Here is a 24,433-nt window from a genome sequence, read left to right as displayed (position 1 = left end):
ACTGTGTGAAACATTGGTGTGCTTGTGGAAGATGACAAAAATACATACATATATCAGTACCGAATGCTATTGTGGTGGTCTTAAATAATAGTTCCCAAAGTGGAGGAAATAATAAATGAGTGCACTGAGCCTCATTTGAACTTGAAGAGACTGCCAAGGTCTGGGGCAGGGGAGCAGTTCGGTCAGTAGGGCTGCCCTCAGGCCTCCTCCAAAGCCTCCTGCATCTAGGGCTGGAGCAGTTGTCGGCCACAAAGCTCTTTCTTAAAAATTTAAACCCCAGCCAAACACTCTGCCCTGAGCTAGAGCAGACTGCGGCCCTCTTGGCACCCTCTTCCTTGATCCGAGGACCATCCAGAGCTGCCCTTCAGGTTCTCTGTGTGCTTACCTAGCTCTGCCTATCAGTTAATGCTCCTGTTCTCCAAGATGCCATCCTAAGCCTCTCACTCTTCTGAATGTTGTTTACTCCCTCGGCTTCAGCTACCAGATCTCTCTTCTGAGCCACCAAATTCTTCTGAGAATAGCAAGCACAATCTTAACCATTTATTGAGCATGTGTTATGTGCCAGCAGCTAGACTAGATATGACTTTTTTAGGTATAATTTATGAGCAGTGAAATGCACAGGCCTTACGTATACAATTCAGTGCATCTAACAAACATGCATCAACATAACCGGTACCCAATTTACATTCTTTATCTTTTAAAAATTTCCTGTTAACTCGAGTTGCCATCTTTATTTTAGAGTTGAAGTCACAGGCTGGGAGGAACTAAGCAGTTTGACCAAGGTCACACAGTTTCCTGAGGGAGCTCGGATGCAATCCAAACTTAACCCTCTAGGAGGTAATGCTCTGTTCTAGACGATAGGAATTCACCATGTTCAAAACTGCACTTGGCCTGTCTTTGATTCAGATTCAGCTATTGATTCCAAACAAGCCTACATTAAAAGAGGGAAATATTGGCTCACTCCACTGAAAAGTTCAGGCATAAGATTGAGGCAGAGCTCGATCAGGGTTCACATCACTAGATCCATTTCTCTCTGCTTCCTCTGTTTTGGATTCATTGTGGTGGCAAGAAGCCTCATCAGCTCCTGCCATCCATGCTCATCCACATCTCTCCTCGGGAAAGAGGGAAGAGGGGAAACAGACATCTGTGCTTGAGTCAGTATCTTACCTCTCCATTTCCTTGTCCTTCTGTTAGTCAGTACTGAAAGTTCTGATGCTAGTTGTTTGTAACAAAATAAATAATGCACAGTGTAGTAACTTTGTAATTCTTTTGATAGAAAAAGAATGATAGCTGTTTTTTTTTTTAATTTTTTAAATTTATGATAGTCACAGAGAGAGAGAGAGAGGCAGAGACACAGGCAGAGGGAGAAGCAGGCTCCATGCACCGGGAGCCCGACGTGGGATTCGATCCCGGGTCTCCAGGATCGCGCCCTGGGCCAAAGGCAGGCACCAAACCGCTGCGCCACCCAGGGATCCCTTTTTTTTTTTTTTTTTAATTTTTTTTATTTAATGATAGTTGTTTAAAAAGAGGTTCCACTTACTAACTTCTCTACAGATATGGTTTCACTCTTCATTTTGTGCTTAAATCCAGAAGGAAGAGTATAAAGAAATTAAAAGAAAGAAGTCACCTCCCAAAACAACATACTGCCCAAACTGAAGGGAATACTTACGTATGGAGTAAAATTTTACAATAGTTTCTTTTTCACTTATTATCAGAGTGTAGTTGACATACAGTGTTGTGTTAGTTTCAGATGTACAATATAGTGATTCAGCAAATCTGTACAGGAGCCAGTGCTCATCAAGATAAGTACAGTCACCATCTGTCACCATACAACATTATCACAGCATTATTGACTATATTCCCAATGCTGTACTTTTTATCTCCATGCTGCTTATTTATTTTCTAACTGGAAGTTCATGCCCCTTCATTTCCCTTCACCTATTTCACCCATCCCCCCTCCACCACCCTCTGGCAATTCCCAGTTCTCTGTACAATAGGTTTTTTTGTTTGCTAAATGTTTTATAATTAGGTCAGATACTCAACCAAGAGTAAAATAATTTAACTGTGAATTGTAAAAAGAACAAACAGAATATGTAGTACTTGGGATGCCTGGGTGGTGCAGTGGTTGAGCATCTATCTGCCTTTGACTCAGGTCATGATCTTGGGGTCCCGGGATCAAGTCCCACATTGGGCTCCCCACAGGGAGCCCACTTCCCCCTCTGCCTGTGTCTCTGCCTCTCTCTCTCTCTGTCTTTCATTCATTCATTCATTCATTCACTCACTCACTCACTCATGAATAAATAAATAAATAAATTTTAAAAAATATTTAGAACTGAGCAGAGGAATTTTTATTGTGTATACCCCCCCCCCAAAAAGGGGGGTTTTGTGTTGTTTCAGTGAGAGTATTCCACTGGAAACTAATTTCTCTTGTAAACAAACAAACAAAATAACCCTGAAATATTGACTTTTACTCTTTCCAATGCCCCTAGGGAATGGAGGACATCCTTCGCTGCTTCATCAAAGAAGGCAATGCTGAAATGGTCCGCCAGATTGAATTTATCATCAAGCAACTTAATTCAGGTTCGTTCATCTATAATCTATCTTTTGCATCTTTCACATGTGCCAGAAAGATACATGGGCTTGTCATGCCTTGGAATTCATTCAAGAGGTTTTAAGGGAGGCGGGAGATCCAAGTGAACCCACCAACAAAAGTTTGACCAGGTAGTCAAGACCAGTCTGTCCCAAGACCAGCTATCTCTCATCACACGTTAGGCTTATAGTCAACAAAAATAATTCAAAAGCAATCACAAACACCCTGCTCTAACCTTATATTCTCTTTATGTGGGCCTTCCCCTCCTAATTCTTTCCTTACCTCATAAGGCTTCCCTGGGGTCCTAGGGTTGGATAAGGAAAACAAATGCCAGTCTCCCTAGTACCACTACATAAAACATCATTCTCCTGCATGTGTTCATTCCTTCAAGAAAAATTTATATTGCCTACTGGCTCCACGGGAGAATATGATCCTCTTTCTCTCTGGCTTTGTCCATCACATTGGTAATCTACATCCCATAGTAAGCAGGAAAAGAAGGTGCAGGAAACCTTGGATGGGACCAGGATGGATGGGGAGCTCTGGCTCTTCTGTGGACTCCTGACATCTTGGTCCTGATTTATACACATGTCAGAGGCATGAGCACTGCCAGCATCCAGGGCTAAGGTTGTCACTTCTGTCTTTCTACATGCCCTTTCCCGACACTCTGCAGTCCACATCACTGTAAGTCCAGGTGCACAGGTCCCACTCAGCACATGAGCAAAGGTGAAAAATGAATCTCCTGATCTCTACTCCCAAGTCAGCAGCTTAAGCAAGGCCAAGAAATAGGTAGTGGCCAGAAGCCATTCACTCAAAGAAGTCTGAGCCACATGTAGCAGTCACCTGAGGAGATTTTTAAATCCCCAGGGCAGAACCCCATGCTAGTAAAACTGGATTCTCTGGGGGAACTCCAGGTGTGAATAGTGTTTAAAACTCCCAGATAATCCCCACATGCAGCCAAAGTGGCATATCCCTGCCTCTGACCTGCGCAGAAATGGAGAGGCAGAGAGAGGACATCAGAGGTTCCTGCTCGACTGGAAGCAGCTGGGAGAGCAGCCAGTGAGGTGGGAAACCCGGCTTCCTTCAGCCTGGGGCCAGTTTCCATATGAGCATCTTCTCCCTTGGCTCTTACGGAGCAAAAATGATTCATCCCAAACTCAGGGAAGCAAGGAATAGAACTTTATTTTCTGCAACATCTTCATTTCTTTCTTTCTTTCTTTCTTTCTTTCTTTCTTTCTTTCTTTCTTTCTTTCTTTCTTTCAAGATTTATTTATTTGAGAGAGAGAGGGAGAGAGAAAGCACATGAGTGGAGGGAGGGAGGGAGAGAGAGAGAGAGAATCTCAAATAGACCCCACCCTTCCACTGAACACAGAGCCTGGCACAGGGCTCCATCTCAGGACCCCAAGATCGTGACCTGAGCAGAGATCAAGGGACAGATGCTTAACTGACTGAGCCTATGCAACAGCTTCATTTCTTTTTTCTTTTCTTTATAGATTTTAATTAATTAATTAATTAATTAATTAATTTATTTATTTATTTATAGAGACAGCATGCATGCAGTAGAGAGAAAGAGCAGGTGTTGGGGGGGGTGCAGAGGCAGAGGGAGAAGTGGGGCAGTTCTAGACCCACAGGGCTTGGTCCTAGAACCCTGGGGTCATGACCTGAGCCCAACTCTGGGGTCATGATCTGGGCCCAAGGCAGACGCTTGACTGACAGCCACCCAGGTGCCCCTGCAACAGCTTCATTTCTGCCTTTGAGCCCAATTGCCCAGCAATTCTGCTGGGCAAGCATATTTACAAAATAACACTAAATAAATACTTAGCCTCAGTTGGGGCTGAGCTTGCTCCTTAACCTTTTTTGAGTAGGCAACAGTTTGGGAAGAGGGGGAATGCAGGACCATTGGTCCCTATCTGTTCCATGCTCATCAGCCATGCTGAGACCTCCCTCTCAGGCCAGGGGTCCTCTGCAGCTTTAGGGGCACATTTGGACTGTGAATCTTCTTCAGAGCTAACTCTGTGTTTCAGTCTATTGAGACACACCCACCTCCATTTCCTTGTCAGTCTTCCCTCCTTTATGGGAGCCAAGACACAGAGGGAGGTTCCGTCTTGCATTCTGTCCAAAACCATCTTTCTCTTATTTAAAACTGGTCCTTGAGCCAGCATGCTGAAGAATGTGAAGAGGGAGGGTCAGTTGACATTTACGTGAGGGATATGCTTGCCAAGAAGTTATCATGGGCAGAGCTCAAGCTTTATAACCTTGTGTATCCAGGAAAGGCTTCAGATATACCTGCCTCTCTCAGTACGTTCCTGTTTAAATAAAGAGTGTCAAAAGCATTTCTTTTTTTTTTTAAAGCATTTCTTTTTTCATCTCAAGCACTTAAGTTATTCTGGATCCATGGGAAAGTGGCAGGTCCCCGGAGCCGATTCCTTAGGAGTCTGCTACTTTGAAACAAAATTAGAAAGTCATTGAATGTTTGGATGGAGGACCAGACATACACACACAAATACCTAAGGATATGTGTCATGAGCATGGACTCAGAATGAATGAATGTACCAGCATGGTGATGAAAGCCAGAGAGGAGAGAGCTGGAGTTTCCACCCAGTCCAGGCTTCATCCTCAAATGGATATTAACAGGAGAGTCTGAATTAGTAGCAGTTTACTGGCTTAAGAGACAAAAATGGCATTGCCACAGTCTTTATTGATTGACTTTCTTGTTTTAGTATATACTTAAAACATGTATATGGGTTTCCATACATTCAAACATATCAGTTCTCTAGCACTATTTTTCTTTTAAAGTTTTAAGGTTTCCAAATGGAAAAATTCTAGTATTTTGGGAACCTAACCCCACAGGTGGGGAAGAACTACTCTGGGAAACTTAAGGGAAAGCTGGTGACATGACAAGCAGAGACGACTGGCAACAATTGGGAGGTATGTCCACGATGGTGGCCCCCAGCGAGGAGGGACCAGCAGATCCTAGCCAGGCACTGAAGAGAGGATAGGAGCAGGGCAGAGCCAGCTTCACCAGCTGGGTCCTCAGGGAAGGAAGGGTACTGGCAGCTCCAGCATTAGGTGCTGTCAGTTACTGGAGTGAGGGTGGCTGGTTGTGCTGCAACCCAGGGATCTATGGGAAACAGGGCTGATGGCTCCATCATGCTCTAGAGGAGAAGCTGAGGTTTTTTTGTTTTGGTTTGTTTTGGGGTTTGTTTTTTGTTTTTGTTTGGAGCTGAGGTTTATAAGGTACGTCAGTTCACAGGACTGGATTGTTCGGGGAAGAGGATGAATCCAAGCCAGTGGGCTCGGGGGAAAGGATGTGGCTGGACCAGTCTGGGGCCTCACAAAACATATAAGATTTTTTTTTTTTAAAGTGAGAGAGGGCATTCCATATTTGAAAAAGAAATGCTTGTAATTGATGAATATAGCAGCTACCTCATTCTGAAAGCCACTTGTTTGATAGGCATTTGCTGCAGGTGGCATGGAGTAGTGCTTCTCGTGTGCCAGGAAGCGATAGAAGCCAGGTAACAGAGCTTTAGCTCAAATGCAGGATGACATCATTTCCCCCTGCCTGCAGTGTAGTTTTCTTGACAGCAGTGGGGCCATGATGTGCACGGAAGCGTGCAGGCCCCTCTGAGGTGGGGCCAGATGGTGGTGTCCTACTGGCCTTGATCCAGCCAAGTCAATGGAGTCCTTTCCTTTAAAATGACGGTCGTGTCAAGGATGATGGGTGTCCTGGGGTTTCTATTTACTACAGTGCTATCTAGTACCTCTGTCTATAGTACTATCTAGTACTACCATCTACTGTAGTGCCTGTCTAGTACTATTATATACTACAGTGCTGTCTAGTACTACTCTAGTACAGTGCTAACTAGAGAAAATGCTGAGTATGTTCAGTGGAGAGAGAGGTAACTGTTCAGTAAGGGATCAGGGAAGCCTTCATAGAGGAGAAAGTAAACAAACCTTCTATGTCCCTGGCCCTGGGCCAGGTGGTTTAGTTTTGGTGTGTTGTAAAAATCCCCTCAACCACCCTAGGAAGTAGTTGCTCTGATACCCCTTTCACTGATGAAGAAACAGAGGCTCATTCTTTCTCTGATTCCATTTTGCTATTATCCCTCCTTTATGAACTCTTTTACAATCTAACGGTGCACCACAGGAGCCTTCAGGAACCCAACCTGCCATGGCCCCTACCTCAGTCTCTGTGGAAAAATCATGAGATTTAGAAATAGACTTGAGTTGAATCTCAACTCTGTCACTTATGGGAGTGTGACCATGAACAAGTCCCTTATGCCTCCATTTGCTATTTGCTATAGAATGGGGATAAGAGTCAACAAAATCGTGGTAAGGAATAAATAAATAACATGTGGGACAGTATTCATCATGGTGCCCAGCAATACTCTCTTTCCTCTAAATTCCTCTAAAATTGTATGGTGACTTAACTTTTCCCATGCCACTAACACTGCATTCTGGTAAAAACAGGGAAAGAGGTTTAAACTGCTTAGGATGATGTCAGTCTGTAGCTGCACGGGCACCAGAAACCTGAATGTTCTGGTGCCACCTAATCCTCATTAGCCTGTTCACATGTCTTGTTGGCCAAGTTTCCCTGCTGTATTCGCAGTTATTCATTTATTTTTTTCTTTATAGAAGAGCTACTGGATGGTGTTCTTGAGTCTGACGATGATGAAGATGAAGATGATGAAGTAAGTTGGAGGCTCTTGACACCACGTAAAAAACTTGCGTGAAACTATTGCATCTCTTCCCTGCCTTGAAGAGGTAGTCCAGAAATGGAGATTTCAATCCCTGCTGCCTTATTTCACACAGTTCTGAGAGTTGGCTAGAGCTCAGCTGGGTGGGTGTCTGCTGGTCTCACATGGGATGTCATGTGGCTGCCTTCTGTGTCCAAGTTGGCCTCACATCCTCCATGGCCTCTCCATGTGGCCTCTAATCACTCAGCCGTCTAGCCTACACTTCCTTACCAGTTGGTGGCAAAGCTTCCAGTCTTCTTTTCCAGTCTCAGAAGTATCAGGGCATGTCTTCTGCTGGGTTCTGCTCAGGGCACATCACAAGACTAGCCCAGACTGTGGGGGTGGCAGTTAGACTCCATCAACAGGAGGGCTCCAGGTGGGAGGACTTGTGGGTGGCCACCTCTGAAGACCACCAGCCACACCATGGGTGGATTTGCTACAGCCAGCACACAGGTGCCGCGTTTCACAGCACCTGGATTTTATGGGAGGTTCAAAGACAGCAGTTCTTCAACATGAATCTTCTGCTTTGAAGGGGCACGAGCCTCCCCTGGTTGGGAAGATTGGGCACCAAGGCTCCCTGTGAGAATCTCTAAAGTGAAAGGCTTGCTTCAGGACAGACAGAAGCAACTGCTTGACTCCTTTATTTGCATTGTTTTCATACGGGTTTCCTCAGATGTGAAAAATCTGCTTACCTGATTTTTTTTAAAGCGTGAAGGTTCAGAATGAATGTGGGTGAGTCTCATGAAGTAGTATAGAGAATGGTGACTCACTGGCTGTAGAGGGATTTCTCAGGTGATAAGCTTTTTCCTTGTTTTTCCTTCAGACCTAGAAAAAACATACACATTACCCTCTTCAGTTCTCTGTAGTAATAATTGGTTTGTGTGCCTTCTGGGTTGTGGGGAACAATGACTCCCGAAATGAATGTGGAGGATAGGTTTCCACTTGGAGCTGTGGCCTCTGGGTTTCAAAGGTGTGTAGAAGTCAGGATCTTGTCCACTGATGGCACCAGTTGGGGGAGATAGGTCATTCATGAGCCCTCTACAGAAGCCGCCCCCTCTACCCCTGCCCCCACCCACCCATAGCCCTGAGGTCTGCCGGTGACTGTCCCTCCCACAGACAGCCTTCCGCCTGCCACCTTCTTCCTGAGCTGTAGGTGGCACCAGCGGGTGCTCTTGCTGCGTCCACCTTCTCGGGACCTCTGCTGGGGAGCCTGGCCAGCACCTTCTCTAGGCCCCTTCCTTTGGGAAAGTGGGTCCAGAGAGGGGAGGAGACCAGCCTAAGGTCACACAAAGTCGATGGCAGTAAAATCTGCTTTAGAACAGAGATTGGCAGACTTTTCTGTAAAGAGGAAAGTAGTAAATATTGTAGGCCACCCCATCTCTGTTTCAGCCACTCAGATCTGCCACTGTAACGCAAAGGAGCTGCCAGCAATACGTAAATGGATGAATGTGGCTGTGTTCTTGTAAAATTTATTTATGAACACTAAAATTTGAATTTCATTTGATTTTTGTGGGTCACTAAACTTTTTTTTTTTCAAATGTTTAAAGATGTAAAACTTACTCTCAGCTTGCTGGCCTTTCAAAAGCAAGCATCTTGGCCTCTGGGCCATTATTTGCCAGCTGCCAGAGGGAACCCAGCTCCCTGACTCTGTCTTCTCAGGACTGTGGTAAGACACTTGCTCTGTGCCTGGCCCTTCAGTTCTGTTTTAAATTATATTTTAAGTTAATATCTTATTTGATTCCAGTGAGTTTTTGTCATCATGTCCACAAGTTCCCCTCTTGAGATCTATCTTTCCTCCCCTTGTATGTTACCTCTTTAGCCTTTTGTTTGCTTTGGATTTTTTGTTTTGTTCTGTTGCTGTCAACCCCTTTGTATCACAGGGGGAAATTCATTTGATTCAACTGTTCTGTTAACGATGGGAATTCCAACTTTGTGAACTATACCTGTGGAAGCAATTATAGTCTACTAAAAATGAAGGACGATCAAGATCTTTTATTTATTTATGTACTTTAAGATTTTATTTTTAAGTAGTCTCTATACCCAGTGTGGAGCTCAAACTCACAACCCAGAGATCAAGAGTGACACGCTCTACTAGCTGAGCCAGCCAGGCGCCCCTATAAAGATCTTTTAATTTTCTGGACTTTTGGCTATCTTGTGCAGATTTTTATTTTAAAAGGGTAGTGTTTGAAGATATTGGTTGTGATCATTAGAATTTTCAGAGGATTCTTAGATGGCGTTTAATTGGGAAATTGTAAGGAAAGGACCCGGCATTTGAGGCCAGAACAGGACTTTTTGGGCTGAACTCTGGTGAGCAGGTCCTGGACTCTCCCTCCCTCGTGACCCTGATGGCCTACCACACTGTTAGCAAGGGCAACATGGGAAAGGCTAAGCTGTCTGTGTTATACTCACCCTTCTCCAAGGGCAGATATGACTTTTTAAATTGGAGAGAAAAAGGAAAGTGAAAGATGCCTAGACTTAGACTAAAAGAAACTTCCAGAGATCATCTGAGCAAGTCCATCCAAGATGTTGGAATGTGGCTACCACCTCCCAAGTAAAATTATTTTATATGATCATATAAAATGATCATATGTCATTTTGCTTAGCAATGTAAAATATTTTCTTAATTTAATATTTAAACCCAAAACACAGGTGACAGAGCCAGTGTTTTCAGTGACCTGCTCCGTTCTTCTAAAGATAAAATGGCTCATCAGGGTGTGGCCAGAAGCCAAGGGAAATTATGTTCATTTTGCCCTAAATCAAGTTAATATCTGTGCATTTGTGATTGTGGCCTCTGGTCCTAGTCCCCTGGAAACTCAAGAGAACTCCAGATGCAAAAATCTTATTTTTCTAATTTCTAAAAGTATGACAACTTGTCCTGTTGTGCTGGACATGTGTGACATATATACATTTACCTACAAAAATTTAAAAATTACTTTTTTGACTTCCAAGACTGTCTAGGGTACAAAGTCAAATAGAAAAAGGAACTCGCAAAGTTCTGTGAACACTACAATTCAATTTCAGAAAAAAACAAACATAAATACGCATCCTGATGAATAATGTATATGCTTCTATGTACAGGTAGCAGAAAGGCATGGAAAGTTACGCCCTCTTTTTTGACACTAAAAGCTACCTGGAGGTCAGGGGGAGGAAGTGGGGTGGGGGTGCCGTGGAGAGGCCTTGGTCAGCCGTAGAGAGCTGCAGAGTGGCCCGTGAAATGAGAAGTGAGAGGGTGCTGGGCAGAGGGCAGGTGCTGAGCCCTTCTGAAGACTAATGGGGCGAAAGCCAAACTGAGTAGTTGGGGAGCAGGTGGGAAGTGGGATAACAGAGCTGGCGAGTATATGCAGCCCTTCCTACAAATCTGATGTGAGCAAGAGCAAGAGTGCAGATAGATAGCAGCTAAGCAGGGCATTCTCGTTCTCCTGTATTCTGATGGGGGAGAAGCCTCAGCATGTTACAATGCTGCTGGGAAGAATCCAACCGGGAGGCGGAGAGAAAGGGCGGCATCAGAAGGACCAGCATTTTCATTATTTTCACAATTTCTTCCTCTGCTCTCCTGACCCACAAGCCCTTAGACCCATTTAAACTTCCAAAGACATACAAGCATCATTAGATAAGCTTGGCCAGTACAGACACAAGAACAGGGAGATGACCACTGCAGTGTAAGCATTTGAATGCATCCCACCAGGGACTTGAAACAAACGTATCATCTAATACAATTTATTTTTGTATTAAGCATATGTCATATGTTCCCAAAGAGCTGCCAGTAAATCACAGGCCCCAGGAAACCCTGAGGCCTGGGTTTCTACCGCAAATGGCTTGTTTCCTTATGACAGTTTAAGGTGAGGTGTGCAGCTCGTAAGTGGAGAAGAAAGGCCTTCCTGTGCTGTTTGAGAAGACGGGTTTGAAGACAAATATTCTCTCCTCTTAACAAAACAGACTTAAGTGCTAGGTGAGATCAGCCACAGACATTTACTTGCTGGTTGCCACGTAAGTGACAATCAAATGCTCAGCAATTTCCTTCTCTAGAGATTTCTCAAATATGAGTCCTTCATTTATTTATTCAACAAATATTTGAGCGCTTTGAAATAACATTTATTCTAGGAAATAATGACGAAGGGATACAAAAGAAATCTAAAAGAGTTTCTGTGGCTTAAGATACCTCCCAGAGTTTAAAATTTGGATAGGTGAGATAATTGTGATTCTGGTAACAGCGGCTCCCGGTTGTAGCACCACCACGTGCCAGGTACTGTTCTAGTGTTCTAGGTGCCGTACATGTGCTCACTCATTTGCTCATACCAGGCCTGTGAAAGGTACTGTTATTAGTCCTATTTCACAGATGGGGTAACAGAGAAAATACAGCACTTGCTGAGTTCACACAGCTAAGAACCAAGTAAGAAGTAACCTTGGAATCAAACCCAGTGGTCTGATTCCCCAGGCCACGCCATTAACCACTGCACGATTTTGTCTCTCATGAGACAGATGTAGACAAACATACAGTTAACCAATAATAGAAAACAAATATATGATTATAGATTCATGGGTATGATAGAAACGGCAAGTGCTATACGAATTCCAAGTACAGCAAGAATATTGGAACATACCTGTCTTGACAGGACTTCCCTAGCTTAGGCGAAAGGTAAGAGGACTGGCTTGATGAAGAGAAAGGTGTGGTCAGGTAAGCAGGAGAGATGTCTTCCAGGGGAGAGAGCATAAGCTTATAAGCTTATCCTTTGCTGCTCCCCTGACCCACATCAGTATGTATATGTGCTTTCTTATTTTTCTTGTAAGATACATACACACAATACACATATATGTACACATATCCACGTATGTTTTCATCAATACTGGTTTTACAAAATGATTTAGCATAGATATAGATATAGACACACACATATACATTGTTGCCTTTTTTTCTTGTTAATTTCTGGAAAGCCCTCTAGGTCAGCCAGGGGCCAAATGGATTCTTTTTTAATGCCATACATAGATGTACAGTTTTCCAGATTTTTGCTTTGTCAAACAATGCTGCAGTAAATATCTTTGTAAGTAGATCCTTATTTACTGGTACTTTTATTTAATGGGCTTTTGTTGCTAGGTTGCAAGAAAAGTGTATGTGTGTTTTTAATTGTAATAGGTTTTTTCAGATTGCTCTTCAAAAAGGCTGTACAGGGATCCCTGGGTGGCGCAGTGGTTTGGCGCTTGCCTTTGGCCCAGGGCGCGATCCTGGAGACCCGGGATCGAATCCCACATCGGGCTCCCGGTGCATGGAGCCTGTTTCTCCCTCTGCCTATGTCTCTGCCTCTCTCTCTGTCTCTCTGTGACTATCATAAATAAATAAAAATTAAAAAAAAAAAAAAAAGGCTGTACAATTCAGATTGCACTAGCAGAGCAGGGGAGGAAACTTTTCCCTCCATCTCCACAGCCATAGGTGCAACCACTCTTTGTTTTTGCCAATCTCTTGATAAAGTGCTATCTCATTGTTATCTTAATTTTCATCTCCATTGCGTAGTATGAGTGTCTTTTATGTTTATTTTATTGGATATTTGAATTTGATATGTTGTAATTTCCTATTCATGGCCTTTCCCCATTTTTAAAATTGTGTTTGTCTTTCCATGTCACTTCATGTGAATTCTCTGTACATTACAGATATAGACCATTTTTCACCTTCATTGCAAAAAACTGAAAGATGTCTTTTATTCATTGACTTATTTTAATATCTTTTGCCAAAAATCCTAAAAAATTTTTAAAAGCTAAACAAATTGACTCTTTCACAGTTTCTGGGTTTCTATCCTAATTAAGGTTTCCCTGAACATTAAATTTGACGTGTAGTCTCCTAGATTTACTCCTAAGACTTTTTTTTTTTCATTTAAATTTTAATTATTAAATATATATTTTTTGTTTTTGTTTGGTTTTTTAAAAGATTTTATTTAGAGAGAGAGAGAGCAAGCACGAGCAGGGGGAGGGTTGGAGGGAGAGAGAGAGAGAGTCTCCAGTCTCCAGAAGACTCTTCACTGAGCGCAGAGCCTGACAACAGCACAGGGCTCCATCCATGATCCTGAGATCGTGACCTGAGCCAAGATCAAGCAAGGGTCAGATGCTTAGCCAACTGCACCCCTGTTGTTGGTTTTTTGTTTTTTGTTTTTTTTTCTTAAAGATTTTATTTATTTAATCATGAGAGACACAGAGAGAGAGAGAGAGAGGCAGAGGCACAGGCAGAGGGAGAAGTAGGCTCCATGCAGGGAGCCCGAAATGGGACTCAATCCCAGGTCTCCGGGATCATGCCCTGGGCCAAAGGTGGCGCTAAACCCCTGAGCCACAGGGACTGCCCTGTTTTGTTTTGTTTTATTTTGTTTTTCTTTTTTTTTTTTTTTTAAATAATAAATTTATTTTTTATTGGTGTTCAATTTGCCAACATACAGAATAACACCCAGTGCTCATCCCATCAAGTGCCCTGAGCCCTCAGTGCCTGCCACCCAGTCACCCCCACCCCCCGCCCTCCTCCTCTTCCACCACCCCTAGTTCGCTTCCCAGAGTTAGGAGTCTTCATGTCCTGTTTTGTTTTAAGTAAACTAACTATACTTCCAGTGTAGGGCTCAAACTCATGACACTGAGATCAAGAGTTTCATGCCCCTCTGAGCCAATTATTAAATATTTTATACATAGAAAAATATATATAATATTTACATAAGGTTTGAAGTTAACTTGGTTTCAGAACATTTTTACACTCTTAAAAATTACTGAAGATTCTAAAGAGCTTTTGCTTATGTGTATTTTGCCTATCAACATTTACTAAATTAGAAAGAACAAAACTGATGAAATGTATTTATTACTTTTTAAAAGACAGTAAGCAACCCATTATTTGTTAATACAAGATATTTTTTATAAAAAAGAATAATTACTTTCCTAAAAAAAAGTGTTAAGAAGAGTATAGCATTGTATTTTTTATTTGCAGATCTCTTTTATGTCTGAATTAGAAAATAGTTGGATTCTCAAATCCTCTTCTGGATTCCATCTGTTGTAATACATTGTAGTTGAAAGGGGTGGAGTATTTTAATAGCCTTTTTTGGATAGAGATTTTTTTTCTTTGATACTACTTCAAAATTGGACAAGTGATCGTTTATTAAAGGTTAGTTGCAACATAAACACCATATCAACAAATCTTTTTTTATTCTGTTAAAATCTGTTAGTCTCTTTTGTATTTTGTTAATCATATTTTCTGATTGTTCATTGCTACTGCATAGAAATACAATTGATTTTAGTATTTCAATCTTGTATCCCAAAACCTTACTGAACTCATTTATTAACTCTGGAGAGTTTTTGTTTCTTTTGTTTTGTAATGGGTTCCTTAGGATTTTCTGTACACAATGCCATGTTATCTGTGAATACAGATAATTTTATTTCTTCCTTTCCAATCTAGATGTCTTTTATATCCTTTTCTTGCTTAATTACTCTGGCTACAATTTCTAGTACAGTGTTGAATACAAGTGGTTAAGAGTGAACACCTTTGTCATTTTCCTGATTGTAGAGGGAAAGATTTCTGTCTTTTACCATCCAGTGTGATGTTAGCTGTGGGTTCCTCAGAGGCTCATTATCAGGCTGAGACACTGCCATTCTTTCAGAGTTTAAGTATTGGATTTTGCCAGATGTTTTTCCACATTAGTTGAGATGATCGTGTGAGATTTTTTTACTTTCATTCTGTTAATAAAGTGTATGACATTGATTTTCATATTTTAAAGCACCCTTGAGTTTCTGAGAAAAATCTTGCTTTATCATGATTTATAATTTTATATGTTACTGGATTTGATTTGCTAGTATTTTGTTGAGAATTTTTGTATGTGTACTCATAATAGACATCAGACTGCAGTGTGACTTCTCTTATGAAATCTTTAGTTTTTTTATTTTCACTTGAAATATAGTTGACATACAATATTATATTAGTTTTAGGTGTATAGCATAGTGATCAACAATTATATACATCTCCTGCTCTAGTTCTATATCAGTATAATACTGTCCTCATAATGTGAGTTAGAACGTGTTCTCCTATTTTTTGGAAGAGTTTGTGAAGGATTTATGTTAATTCTTCTTTAAACATATGTTAGACTTCACCAGTACAAACTTCTGGACCTGGGCTTCTCTTTGCAGGAAGTTTTTTAAATTACTGACTTGATCTCTTCACTTGTTATAAGTCTATCCAAATTTTTAAAATTTCTTCTTGGGTCAGTTTCTATAATCTGTGTCTTTCTGGGAATTTGTCCATTCTATCCAAGACATCTAATTTGTTGATTTGTATACAGTTGTTCATAGTATTACCTTATGGTCCTTTTTCTTTCTGTAAGATCAGAAGCATTCTGCCTTTCATTCCTGATTTTAGTAATTTGAGTCTTGTCTCTTTTGCTTGGTCAGCTCTGTGGACTGAATGGTGTCCTCTCATATTCTTATACTAAAGCCCTTACCTGCAGTGTGGGTGAATTTGGAAACAGGACCTCCAAGGAAGTACTTCAGATTAAAGGAAGCCATAGGGGTGGGCCTCTGATCAGATGGGAATAGTTCCCTTATGAGAAGAGACACAACAGAACATTTTCACCACTATGTGAGAACACAGAGAACATGGCTGCAAGCCAGGAAGAGAGTTCTGCTCTTATCAAGAAGCAAAACAGCCCACACTCTGATCTTGAACTTCCCAGCCTCCAGAGCTGTGAGAAATACATTGCTATTGGTTAAGCCACTCAATCTGTGGTATTTTGTTATTGCAGCCCAACCTGACTAAGACAGCCAGTCTGGCTGAAGGTTTATCCATTTTGTTGATCTTTACAAGAACCAACTTTTCATATTGTTGTTTTGATTTTCTCTGTTGTTTTTCTATTCTCTGCTCTAATCTTTATTATTTCCTTCCTTTTGCTTTTCTTTTCCTGGTTCCTTAAGGTGTAAAGTTAGGTTATTGCCTTGAACGCCTTCTATTTTTCTAATGTAGGCATTAAATACATGCATTAAATATATATACTGTAGTGGGCAAGGATGTGGTAGGTTTGCACTGTTGGTGGGAATGCAACATGGTGCAACCAGTGTGGAGAACAGTATGGAGGTTCCTCAAAATCTTAAAAATAGAACTACCATATGATCCAGTAATCACAGTACTGGTTATTTACCCGAAGAATATAGAAACACTAATTTGAAGGGATATATGCACTCCTATGTTTATTGCAGCATTATTCACAATAGCCAAGATATGGAAGCAGCCCAACTGTCCATCAATTGATGAATGGATAAAGAAGATAATGAAATATTACTCAGCCATAAAAAAGAATGGAATCTTGCCATTTACAATGACATGGATGGAGCTAGAAAATGTCATACTAAGTGAAATAAGCCAAAGACAAATACCTTATGATTTCACTCATTATTTGGGATTGAAGAAACAAAACAAATGAGCAAAGAAGAAAAAAAAAAAAAGATAAACCAAGAAACAGACTCTTTTTTTTTTTTTTTTATAAGTTTTAACCCATTTATTCATGAGAGAGACAGAGGGGAAGAGACACAGAGGGAGAAGCAGGCTCCATGCAGGAAGCCTGATGCAGAACTCAATCCTGGGACTCCGAGATCACAGCCTGAGCCAAAGGCAGGTAGTCAACCACTGAGCCACCGAGGGATCCCCCAGACTCTTAACTAGAGAGAACAAAGTGATGATTATTAGAAGGGGGTGGGATGGGGGACACGGGTGATGGGAATTAAGGAGTGCACTTGCTGTGATGAGCACTGGGTTATATATGGAATTGTTGAATCAATATATTGTACACCTGAAACTAATATTACAGTGTAGGTTAACTAACTGGAATTTAAATAAAAACAAAAGGAGACCTACCTGACAGAGGTGTATGCCAGGCTCACCTAACATGGACTGTCATAGCCTCAACCAACCCTATAAATTTCCCTCGGAGTCATGATTTTGCAGCATCCCATAGGTTTTGGAAAGTTGCGTTTTAATTTTCATTTATCTCAAAATATTTTCTGCATTTCTTTGTGATTTCTTCTTTAGCCCATTGGCTTATTATGTGTGCTTTCAATAAGCCTTTGAGGACAAGGCTGTTGACAACTGAGCAAGCTCTCAGATCAAATAAATAGAGAAGCCCTGTAAGAGGGGTATATCCCAGAGTCTTGACAGATAGGTTAAATAATGACAGTTCTCTCAGAATGGGGTTTGGGGAGAGCTCAAAGCCCATCTGCTCCCTTCAGTGACTGCTTGGCTGCTAGTTTTCACTTTGATTGCAGGGCTGGTAATTTTCAATGAGCTAGGGACAGAGAGGAATAGGGAAGTTTAAATGCCACAACATTTGCTGTTCATACTGACAATTAGCCTTTTTTTTTTTCTTGAATAAGTACCCTTCAGATTGTCACAGGCCATTGGTTAATTTCCAGAGTTCTGGAAAATTTGATTTGGACAATTTTTGCCAGTATTTTCCTTGCTTTTATGGAGGAATGGATTTTCAGAAGTCACTTCACCATTCTTGCTGACATCCTATTTTATACTTTTAGTAGCTCTTTTACCCATGCATGATTTTGTATTTTTGTGCATAAATCATTTGAGAAATAATGGTTTTTCAGCTTTGCAGTTCTTCCATGTATTGCCATATTTCATTATAAAACATCCAAATATTGCATTAGTTAATATCCCCACTGATCTCATCAGAAGAGTCTTTAAGTATTTAAGTATTGGAAAGCTATTAAGCTCACAGAGGCAGGAACAAATTTTTTTTTTTTAATTTTTGTTTTCTCTTGAGAGTTCAAATTTTATTATTGATAATAGATACTATCAGTTGTTTTCTTTGACATGACAAGCTCACCTCATTAATTTTTGAGAAAATACCTACTAAACACCCAAGTCTGAAAAACCATAATTTATCATTCTTTCAATTAAAAATGGTGCTCCTTGAAAAAATTGCCTACTTAGACTTGCAACTCAGATTATCTCACAAATGTTTTTCAAGATGATCATCATGTATATCCCACTTTGTTACACAGAATGGTAAAAAGGCAGACCACAAGAGTCAAGACTTAATCAAATTCCTGCTGCTTCAACAGGACATTTTTTTTTCTTTAGATAGAGTACATGCATATATGAGCTGGGGATGGGGTGAGGGGACAGAGGGAGAGGGAGAGAATCTTAAGCAGGCTCCATGCTCAGCACAGAGCTCAACACGAGGCTCAGTTCCACAACCCTGAGATCATGACCTGAGCTGAACTCAAGAGTTGGATGCTTAGCCTACTAATCCATTCAAGGCGGTCATCATCAAAGGCATTCTTAAATGAAACTCTATGCAGCATCTTTCTATCATTGATTTATCTGTCATTTTTTTTTGTCTGTCCATCTATTTACCATCTGCCTATCCATCCATCTACCTATCTGTCTACCTGTAGTGGCAATGGAGAATACAATGACTGCTACTTATGTTTGTTAGCACTGCCTGATTGACACTAGAACACCAGTGGTTTTACCCTCTGTTGCATCTGTACCATCAGTGTAAATATCAGTATAGTTATCACAGGACAAACCATGAAAGTCAATACATTAATATTTCATCTAGCAGCACTTATGTTTTGTTGCCAAGCAACAAAAAAGATCTCTATGCAAACAATCTTTAATGAGTAGTTAACTGTTGATACTGGATGAATACAAGTCAAATAGCAAGTCCAGGTATACTTCTGCAGATGAGATATTAATTAATTCAGGCTTCATGTTTGCAACTTAATCTTTGCTTCAACAAGCTACTGTTTCATTGGAATGTAGCATGCTATAATTTCTTTTGTTAACTTTCCATTCAGCAGGCATTCAGCAGTGTAACCTCTACAAGGCTATTGTGTATGTTTCTTCAACCAAGACAATAATTACCCTTCAGGGTTCCTCAGTGGCTCTGTTTTTCTTAATAATTTGGGTGGGGTGATAATTTTAGATTTACAGAAAAAAATAATACAGAGTCCCCATATACTCATCACACAGCTGCAGAGGCTTTTTAATTCTAGTTTGAAAAAGAGTCAAAACAAATGTTCAGTTTTTGACTTTTAAAGAATCATAGCAGGGTGCCTGGGTGGCTCAGGTGGTTAAGCATCTGCCTTTGATTCAGGTAATAATCTCCAGGTCCTGGGATTGAGCCCTACATCAGGCTTCCTACTCAACAGGGAGTCTGCTCTCTCTCTCTCTCTTTCTCTCTCTCTCTTTCTCTCTCTCTCTCCCTTTCCCTCTCTCCCTCTGCCCGTCCCCACCACTTACTCTCTTTCTCTCAAATAAATAAAATCTTAAAAAACAACTCATCGCATCTATGTTTAAAATTTTCAAATCCTTTTTCAATTCTCATTGATTAGTCTCAAAATTATACCTCAGCTTAAGTGGCATAATAATATTATCCAAAAAAGTTTTGTTCCATAAAATACAATAAGGCAAACTGTTGACATCTATAAAACTGTGGGAAAGATAGCTTCCTTGTAATTCCATTTATTTGCAGTCTGCTCAGCTTTTTTGGAATACATCCTTCCCTTCCATGAGTCAGAGAACTTCCTGATAAGTCAGTTTCATTTTTCTCAGCATCTTTTCATCTAAATGGTACAGCTTTGAGCTGAGAAAGGGGATCCTCTGATCTCCCTTTTTAAGCCAATCATCCATCCTTACAAATATAAGAAAGAAATACTATAAACAAGTTATCTTTTATTTTAGAATAAGTGATTTTTATTTATTTGAGAGAGTGCACAAACAAGGAGGAGGGGCAGAGACAGAAGCAGGCTCTCCACTAAACAGGGAGCTCGATGAAGGGCTTGATCCCAGGACCCTGGGATCATGACCTGAACCAAAGGCAGACATTCAACTGACTGAGCCACCCAGACACCCCTAAGGTAACAATTTTAGAGAAAATCTTAGAAAAGTTCTTGAAAAATTATAAAAATACTATTCCAAAATAAAACAGTAAATGTACTCATAGACTATTTCCACATAGGAGCAAGGAAAGATCTGATTTCAAAATAATGATATATTGAGTGATAATGAAGTTATTGATATAACTTATATCAATGTATATTATGTTATAATAGATGCAACTAAGACAGCTAGCAAAAGCACAAGAGAACAAAGAACACATATTTATACCCTAAGCCTTAGAAGTTTCTAGAAAATCCAAGAATACTCAAATATACATTATATTAGCTATCAGAGTGATGCCATCGCATATCATGTGGCCTCTAGAAAGCTTCACTGTATCATAAGAGAATGAGAGTAAAAAAGGCAAGTATTATTACTATTAAAATAATTATATATTATTTATATTTTATGTATTTTGATGTAGAAGTATATTGTAGTTGTGAATATGGTTTAGACTTAATAGACCCTCTGAGGTCTTAAGGCTTCCAAAGTTTCCCCAGATTACACTTTTAGAACCACTGGTTTACAGGTTTTGTACAGTCTTTATGACTTTAAGTATTACAATTTACTCTGACTTCATAAAATCAATAAGAGGGTTTTTTCATCTTTTCCTTAAGGACTGGAGTTAATTCTGTTTTATTTTATCTTATCAGTTCTTCTGCCCCAACACATTCCTTGTGGCCCAGTGACATATGCACATACTCTCCTGAGGAAATGAAGCTGGTCAGGTACAGGAAGGAAGATGGCTGGTGGGCGGGTCTGCGGTTGACCTCTCCCACCCCCAGATAGCTGCAGTCAACTCAGACCCAGTGATCTCATGTGGTTGACTGTGACACAGAAGAGCTAGACTTTTTCTGTTGTTGTTTTTTTTTCTTTTTCTGTTTTTGAAACCATATTTCTGCAGCATCAATGCAGAAAGCAGAAAATCGGGTCTTGTTCCTTTAAAATAAAAATTCATATAATTTTCAACATAGACCTCAATATGATACTCTCTTTAGATGCATTTTACCAAAACAAGGCCCTGGGTAGAAACATGAGTATCCAAAGAAAGGTGGCAGGCAGTAAAACTGAATCAGTAGCTTTTATAACATCCCTGTATGTTCTGGCATCACTAGGGAATAATTAACATCAAATCACTTTTCAGTTTCTGCAACATTCTACGCGTTTGATAAATGTTAACTCTCATTATTATTGGCGTGATAATTATGTTCAACAACATCAATATCATCTCAGCCCTCAGCATAACCCCAGGGCCCACCACACCTGGCTATAGAGAACCACATATACTGGTATTTCTTTTTTTTTTTTAATATTTTATTTTTTTATTCATGAGAGAGAGAGAGAGGCAGAAACACAGGCAGAAGGAGAAGCAGGCTCCATGCAGAGAGCCTGATGTGGGACTCGATCCCAGGTCTCCAGGATTGCGCTCTGGCTTGAAGGCGGCGCTAAACCGCTGAGCCACCCAGGCTGCCCTATATTGGTATTTCTGCACCTGGCATTCCGTCTCTGACTCTGGTGGCAGATGGATGCCATAGAGGAATCCTAGATAAGGATATAGCTTCAGGTGTTTTATTTTTTTGTTTGTTTGTTTTTAAAGATTTTAGTTTTTATTTATTCATGAGAGACCCATAGAGAGAGGCTGAGACACAGGCAGAAGGAGACGGAGGCTCCCTGCGGGGAGCCCGATATGGGACTCAATCCCGGAACCCCAGGATCATGCCCTGAGTCAAAGGCAGATGCTCAACCACTGAGCCACCCAGGTGCCCCTAGCCTCAGGTGTTTTAAAATATAGTGTATTAGTAGAAAATTTGAGGTTCAGTAAGGCTAACAGAAGACAAGTGTCTTTGAAAAGATAGCTTGTAATGTCCACAATAGCCAAACTATGGAAGGAGCCCAGATGTCCATTGATAGAAGAATGGATAAAAAAAGATGCGGTATACACACACACACACACACTGGAATACTATTCAGCTATCAAAAAATGAAATCTTGCCATTTGCAATGACATGGATAAAAGTAGAGGATATTATGCTAAGCAAAATAAGTCAATCAGAAAGAATTATCATATGATCTCATTCATATGTGGAATTTACAAAACAAAGCAGAGGATCATAGGGGAAGGGAGAGAAAAATAAGACAAAATCAGAGGGAGACAAACCATAAGAGACTCTAGGAAACATGGTTGATGGATAGGAAGGGGATGCGGGATGGAATAACTGGGTGACTGGCATTAAGGAGGGCGCGTGATGATCAATCACTCGACTCTGCCTCTGGAACTAATAATACACTATATGTTAATTGAATTTAAATTTTAAAAAACTAAATTAAAAAAAAAAAAAAAAGAAAGTTAACTTTAACAAAGTTACAGTTCCCAAGAGGCAAGGGCAGCTGCAACCTGGGGAGCTATACAAGGGAGCACCAGAGTCAGTCAGGAGGCAGAGGAAGAGAAAGGAAATGTGGCCAAGAACATTTATTATGGTTTCCGCAGGAAGGATCCAGTGAGGCAGGGTAAGCAGGTTTAGGATTGGCTGGTTTGAATAGTTTCACTGGGCTCCGGGGCCTAGGGGCTGTCCCTGGTTGTCTGGCACCTGGTCCTGGGGTGATGAGGGTAGGTGGATTATGGCCCTGAGCATGACAGTCTGATACAGGAGGTGGTTGGGGTGTGGGCTCTGGATTGGTTAGCTTGCCTTTGAAAGGTGTGCTCGTAAGGGAGCTGTTCACTGTCTCTAGGAATTGGCTAGCCCTGGGAGAGGCAGTCCTCCGAGGGCCAGCAAGGCCCCAGATGTCAGAGCATGCGATAGAGAAACCAGGAGATGTGGTTGATACAGGAGGCTTCCACAGGCCGACCCTTTGAACTTCTGGCCCCATCTTCCTGTTCTCCCTGAAATGGGTTCTTTAAGTACAGGAGCTCCAGGGACCTAACATGGTCTCAAACCTTACCCCTTAACCTTTCCCATTTCCATCAACCCACCATTGCTGCCACCCAGGTTCCAGGCTTGGGACAGTTACCACCATCATCATATCTGGTTGTCAGATTCACACTGACCCTCTTAGTATTCACCCCAACTGATAAAGGCCAGAGTCTTTCAAAAAGAATTTTTATTTAAAACCAGAGGAAGAAACTTAGCAAATAAGAGAGGTATGAGAGCCATTAGGGTGCAGAGCTCCATTGCAGAGATGTGGACATCAGGCTGAGGAGTGGTGTAAGCCCAGAACCCAGGCCTGACCCAGCCAAGGATGGGTCACTTTGGGTTGGTATGGGCAGTGCAAGCAGGAGCATGGGAGACTAAGCTGCAATGGTGCTCTGCGGCCAGGCTACGGGAAATGGAGGACCACTGAATTGTCATATGCCCAGGAGGGGTATGAACAGAGCTGTGCTCCAAGAAGATTCATCTGGCCTCAGTGTTCAAGTTAACTGAAGATCCAGAAAGCTTAGAATTACTTAACAGGCAGTATCTTCTGAGTGGAGCTCACTACCAGGGTGTGTCATCAGGAACTGAAGACTGAGGTGACTTTGGGAGGATGGTGATGCCTTTAACAAAAATGGGACACACAGGCTTGGGGAGGCATATCAATGCAGGGTAAAACTTGACTTCAAACGGAGAGGTACATACCATGATGTAGCTACAACAGAAAGTGATGGGACCTAGAACCACTCAATTTCTACACAGGTTTCCCTCAAGTGACCTTGTATTCCACAGACAAAGGCATACTGTTGAGTGCTTGGGCCATGACCTCCTTTCTCTTCTGCCGCCTTCATATATAATATGTGAGATGGCCAACCCAACTGAAGCCGTATGCATCCAAAGAGCCAAGAGCAAGCCACTCTCCACAAATCACCTCTGATGGCTCACCCGCTGTGGTCAGCTTGCTGGGCATGGTGCAGATACGCTTTTAATTCCTTGTTACCTAATTAGCAGAGAAATGTCTATGTCTGTATTAGTGGCAGGGTCTTTCCATTATTTAACCAAGTCAAGAAAGAAACCAGTGTTTCCCAATTAAGGATTTTGCTTTTTTCTGGTTCTAAATTCGTTTATTTCTATACCACGCCTCCTGTGCGCTCAGACTTTGGCCAGGATGAACCACCCAACAGGCTGACTCATGGCTCCTGCCCTCATTTCCACTCTGGTTTCTATGGAAATAGACATCAGAAGGCTCAAAACAAGGTGAGGGCTCGGAGACACCTCATGATTCTTGGGCTTTCACAAACCC

At 41.3% G+C, this 24,433-nt stretch overlaps 1 protein-coding gene across 2 annotated transcripts in view; it reads left to right on the top strand.

Moving 5' to 3' along the window:
• Positions 1-24,433, top strand: part of ARMC9 (armadillo repeat containing 9) — a 151,194-nt gene that overhangs the window by 73,713 nt on the left and 53,048 nt on the right. For both annotated transcript variants that reach the window (XM_041767944.1, XM_041767945.1), the window contains exons 18-19: positions 2,490-2,580; positions 7,223-7,278. In XM_041767944.1, the coding sequence (XP_041623878.1) occupies positions 2,490-2,580; positions 7,223-7,278 (147 nt within the window). The remainder of the gene's footprint in view (positions 1-2,489; positions 2,581-7,222; positions 7,279-24,433) is intronic.

This window comes from Vulpes lagopus, chromosome 8 (genome assembly GCF_018345385.1).
Source record: "Vulpes lagopus strain Blue_001 chromosome 8, ASM1834538v1, whole genome shotgun sequence".
NCBI classification, from domain to species: Eukaryota; Metazoa; Chordata; class Mammalia; order Carnivora; family Canidae; genus Vulpes; species Vulpes lagopus.
The sequence above is the reverse complement of the archived record's forward strand: the minus strand, read 5'-3'. Positions and strand labels throughout refer to the sequence as shown.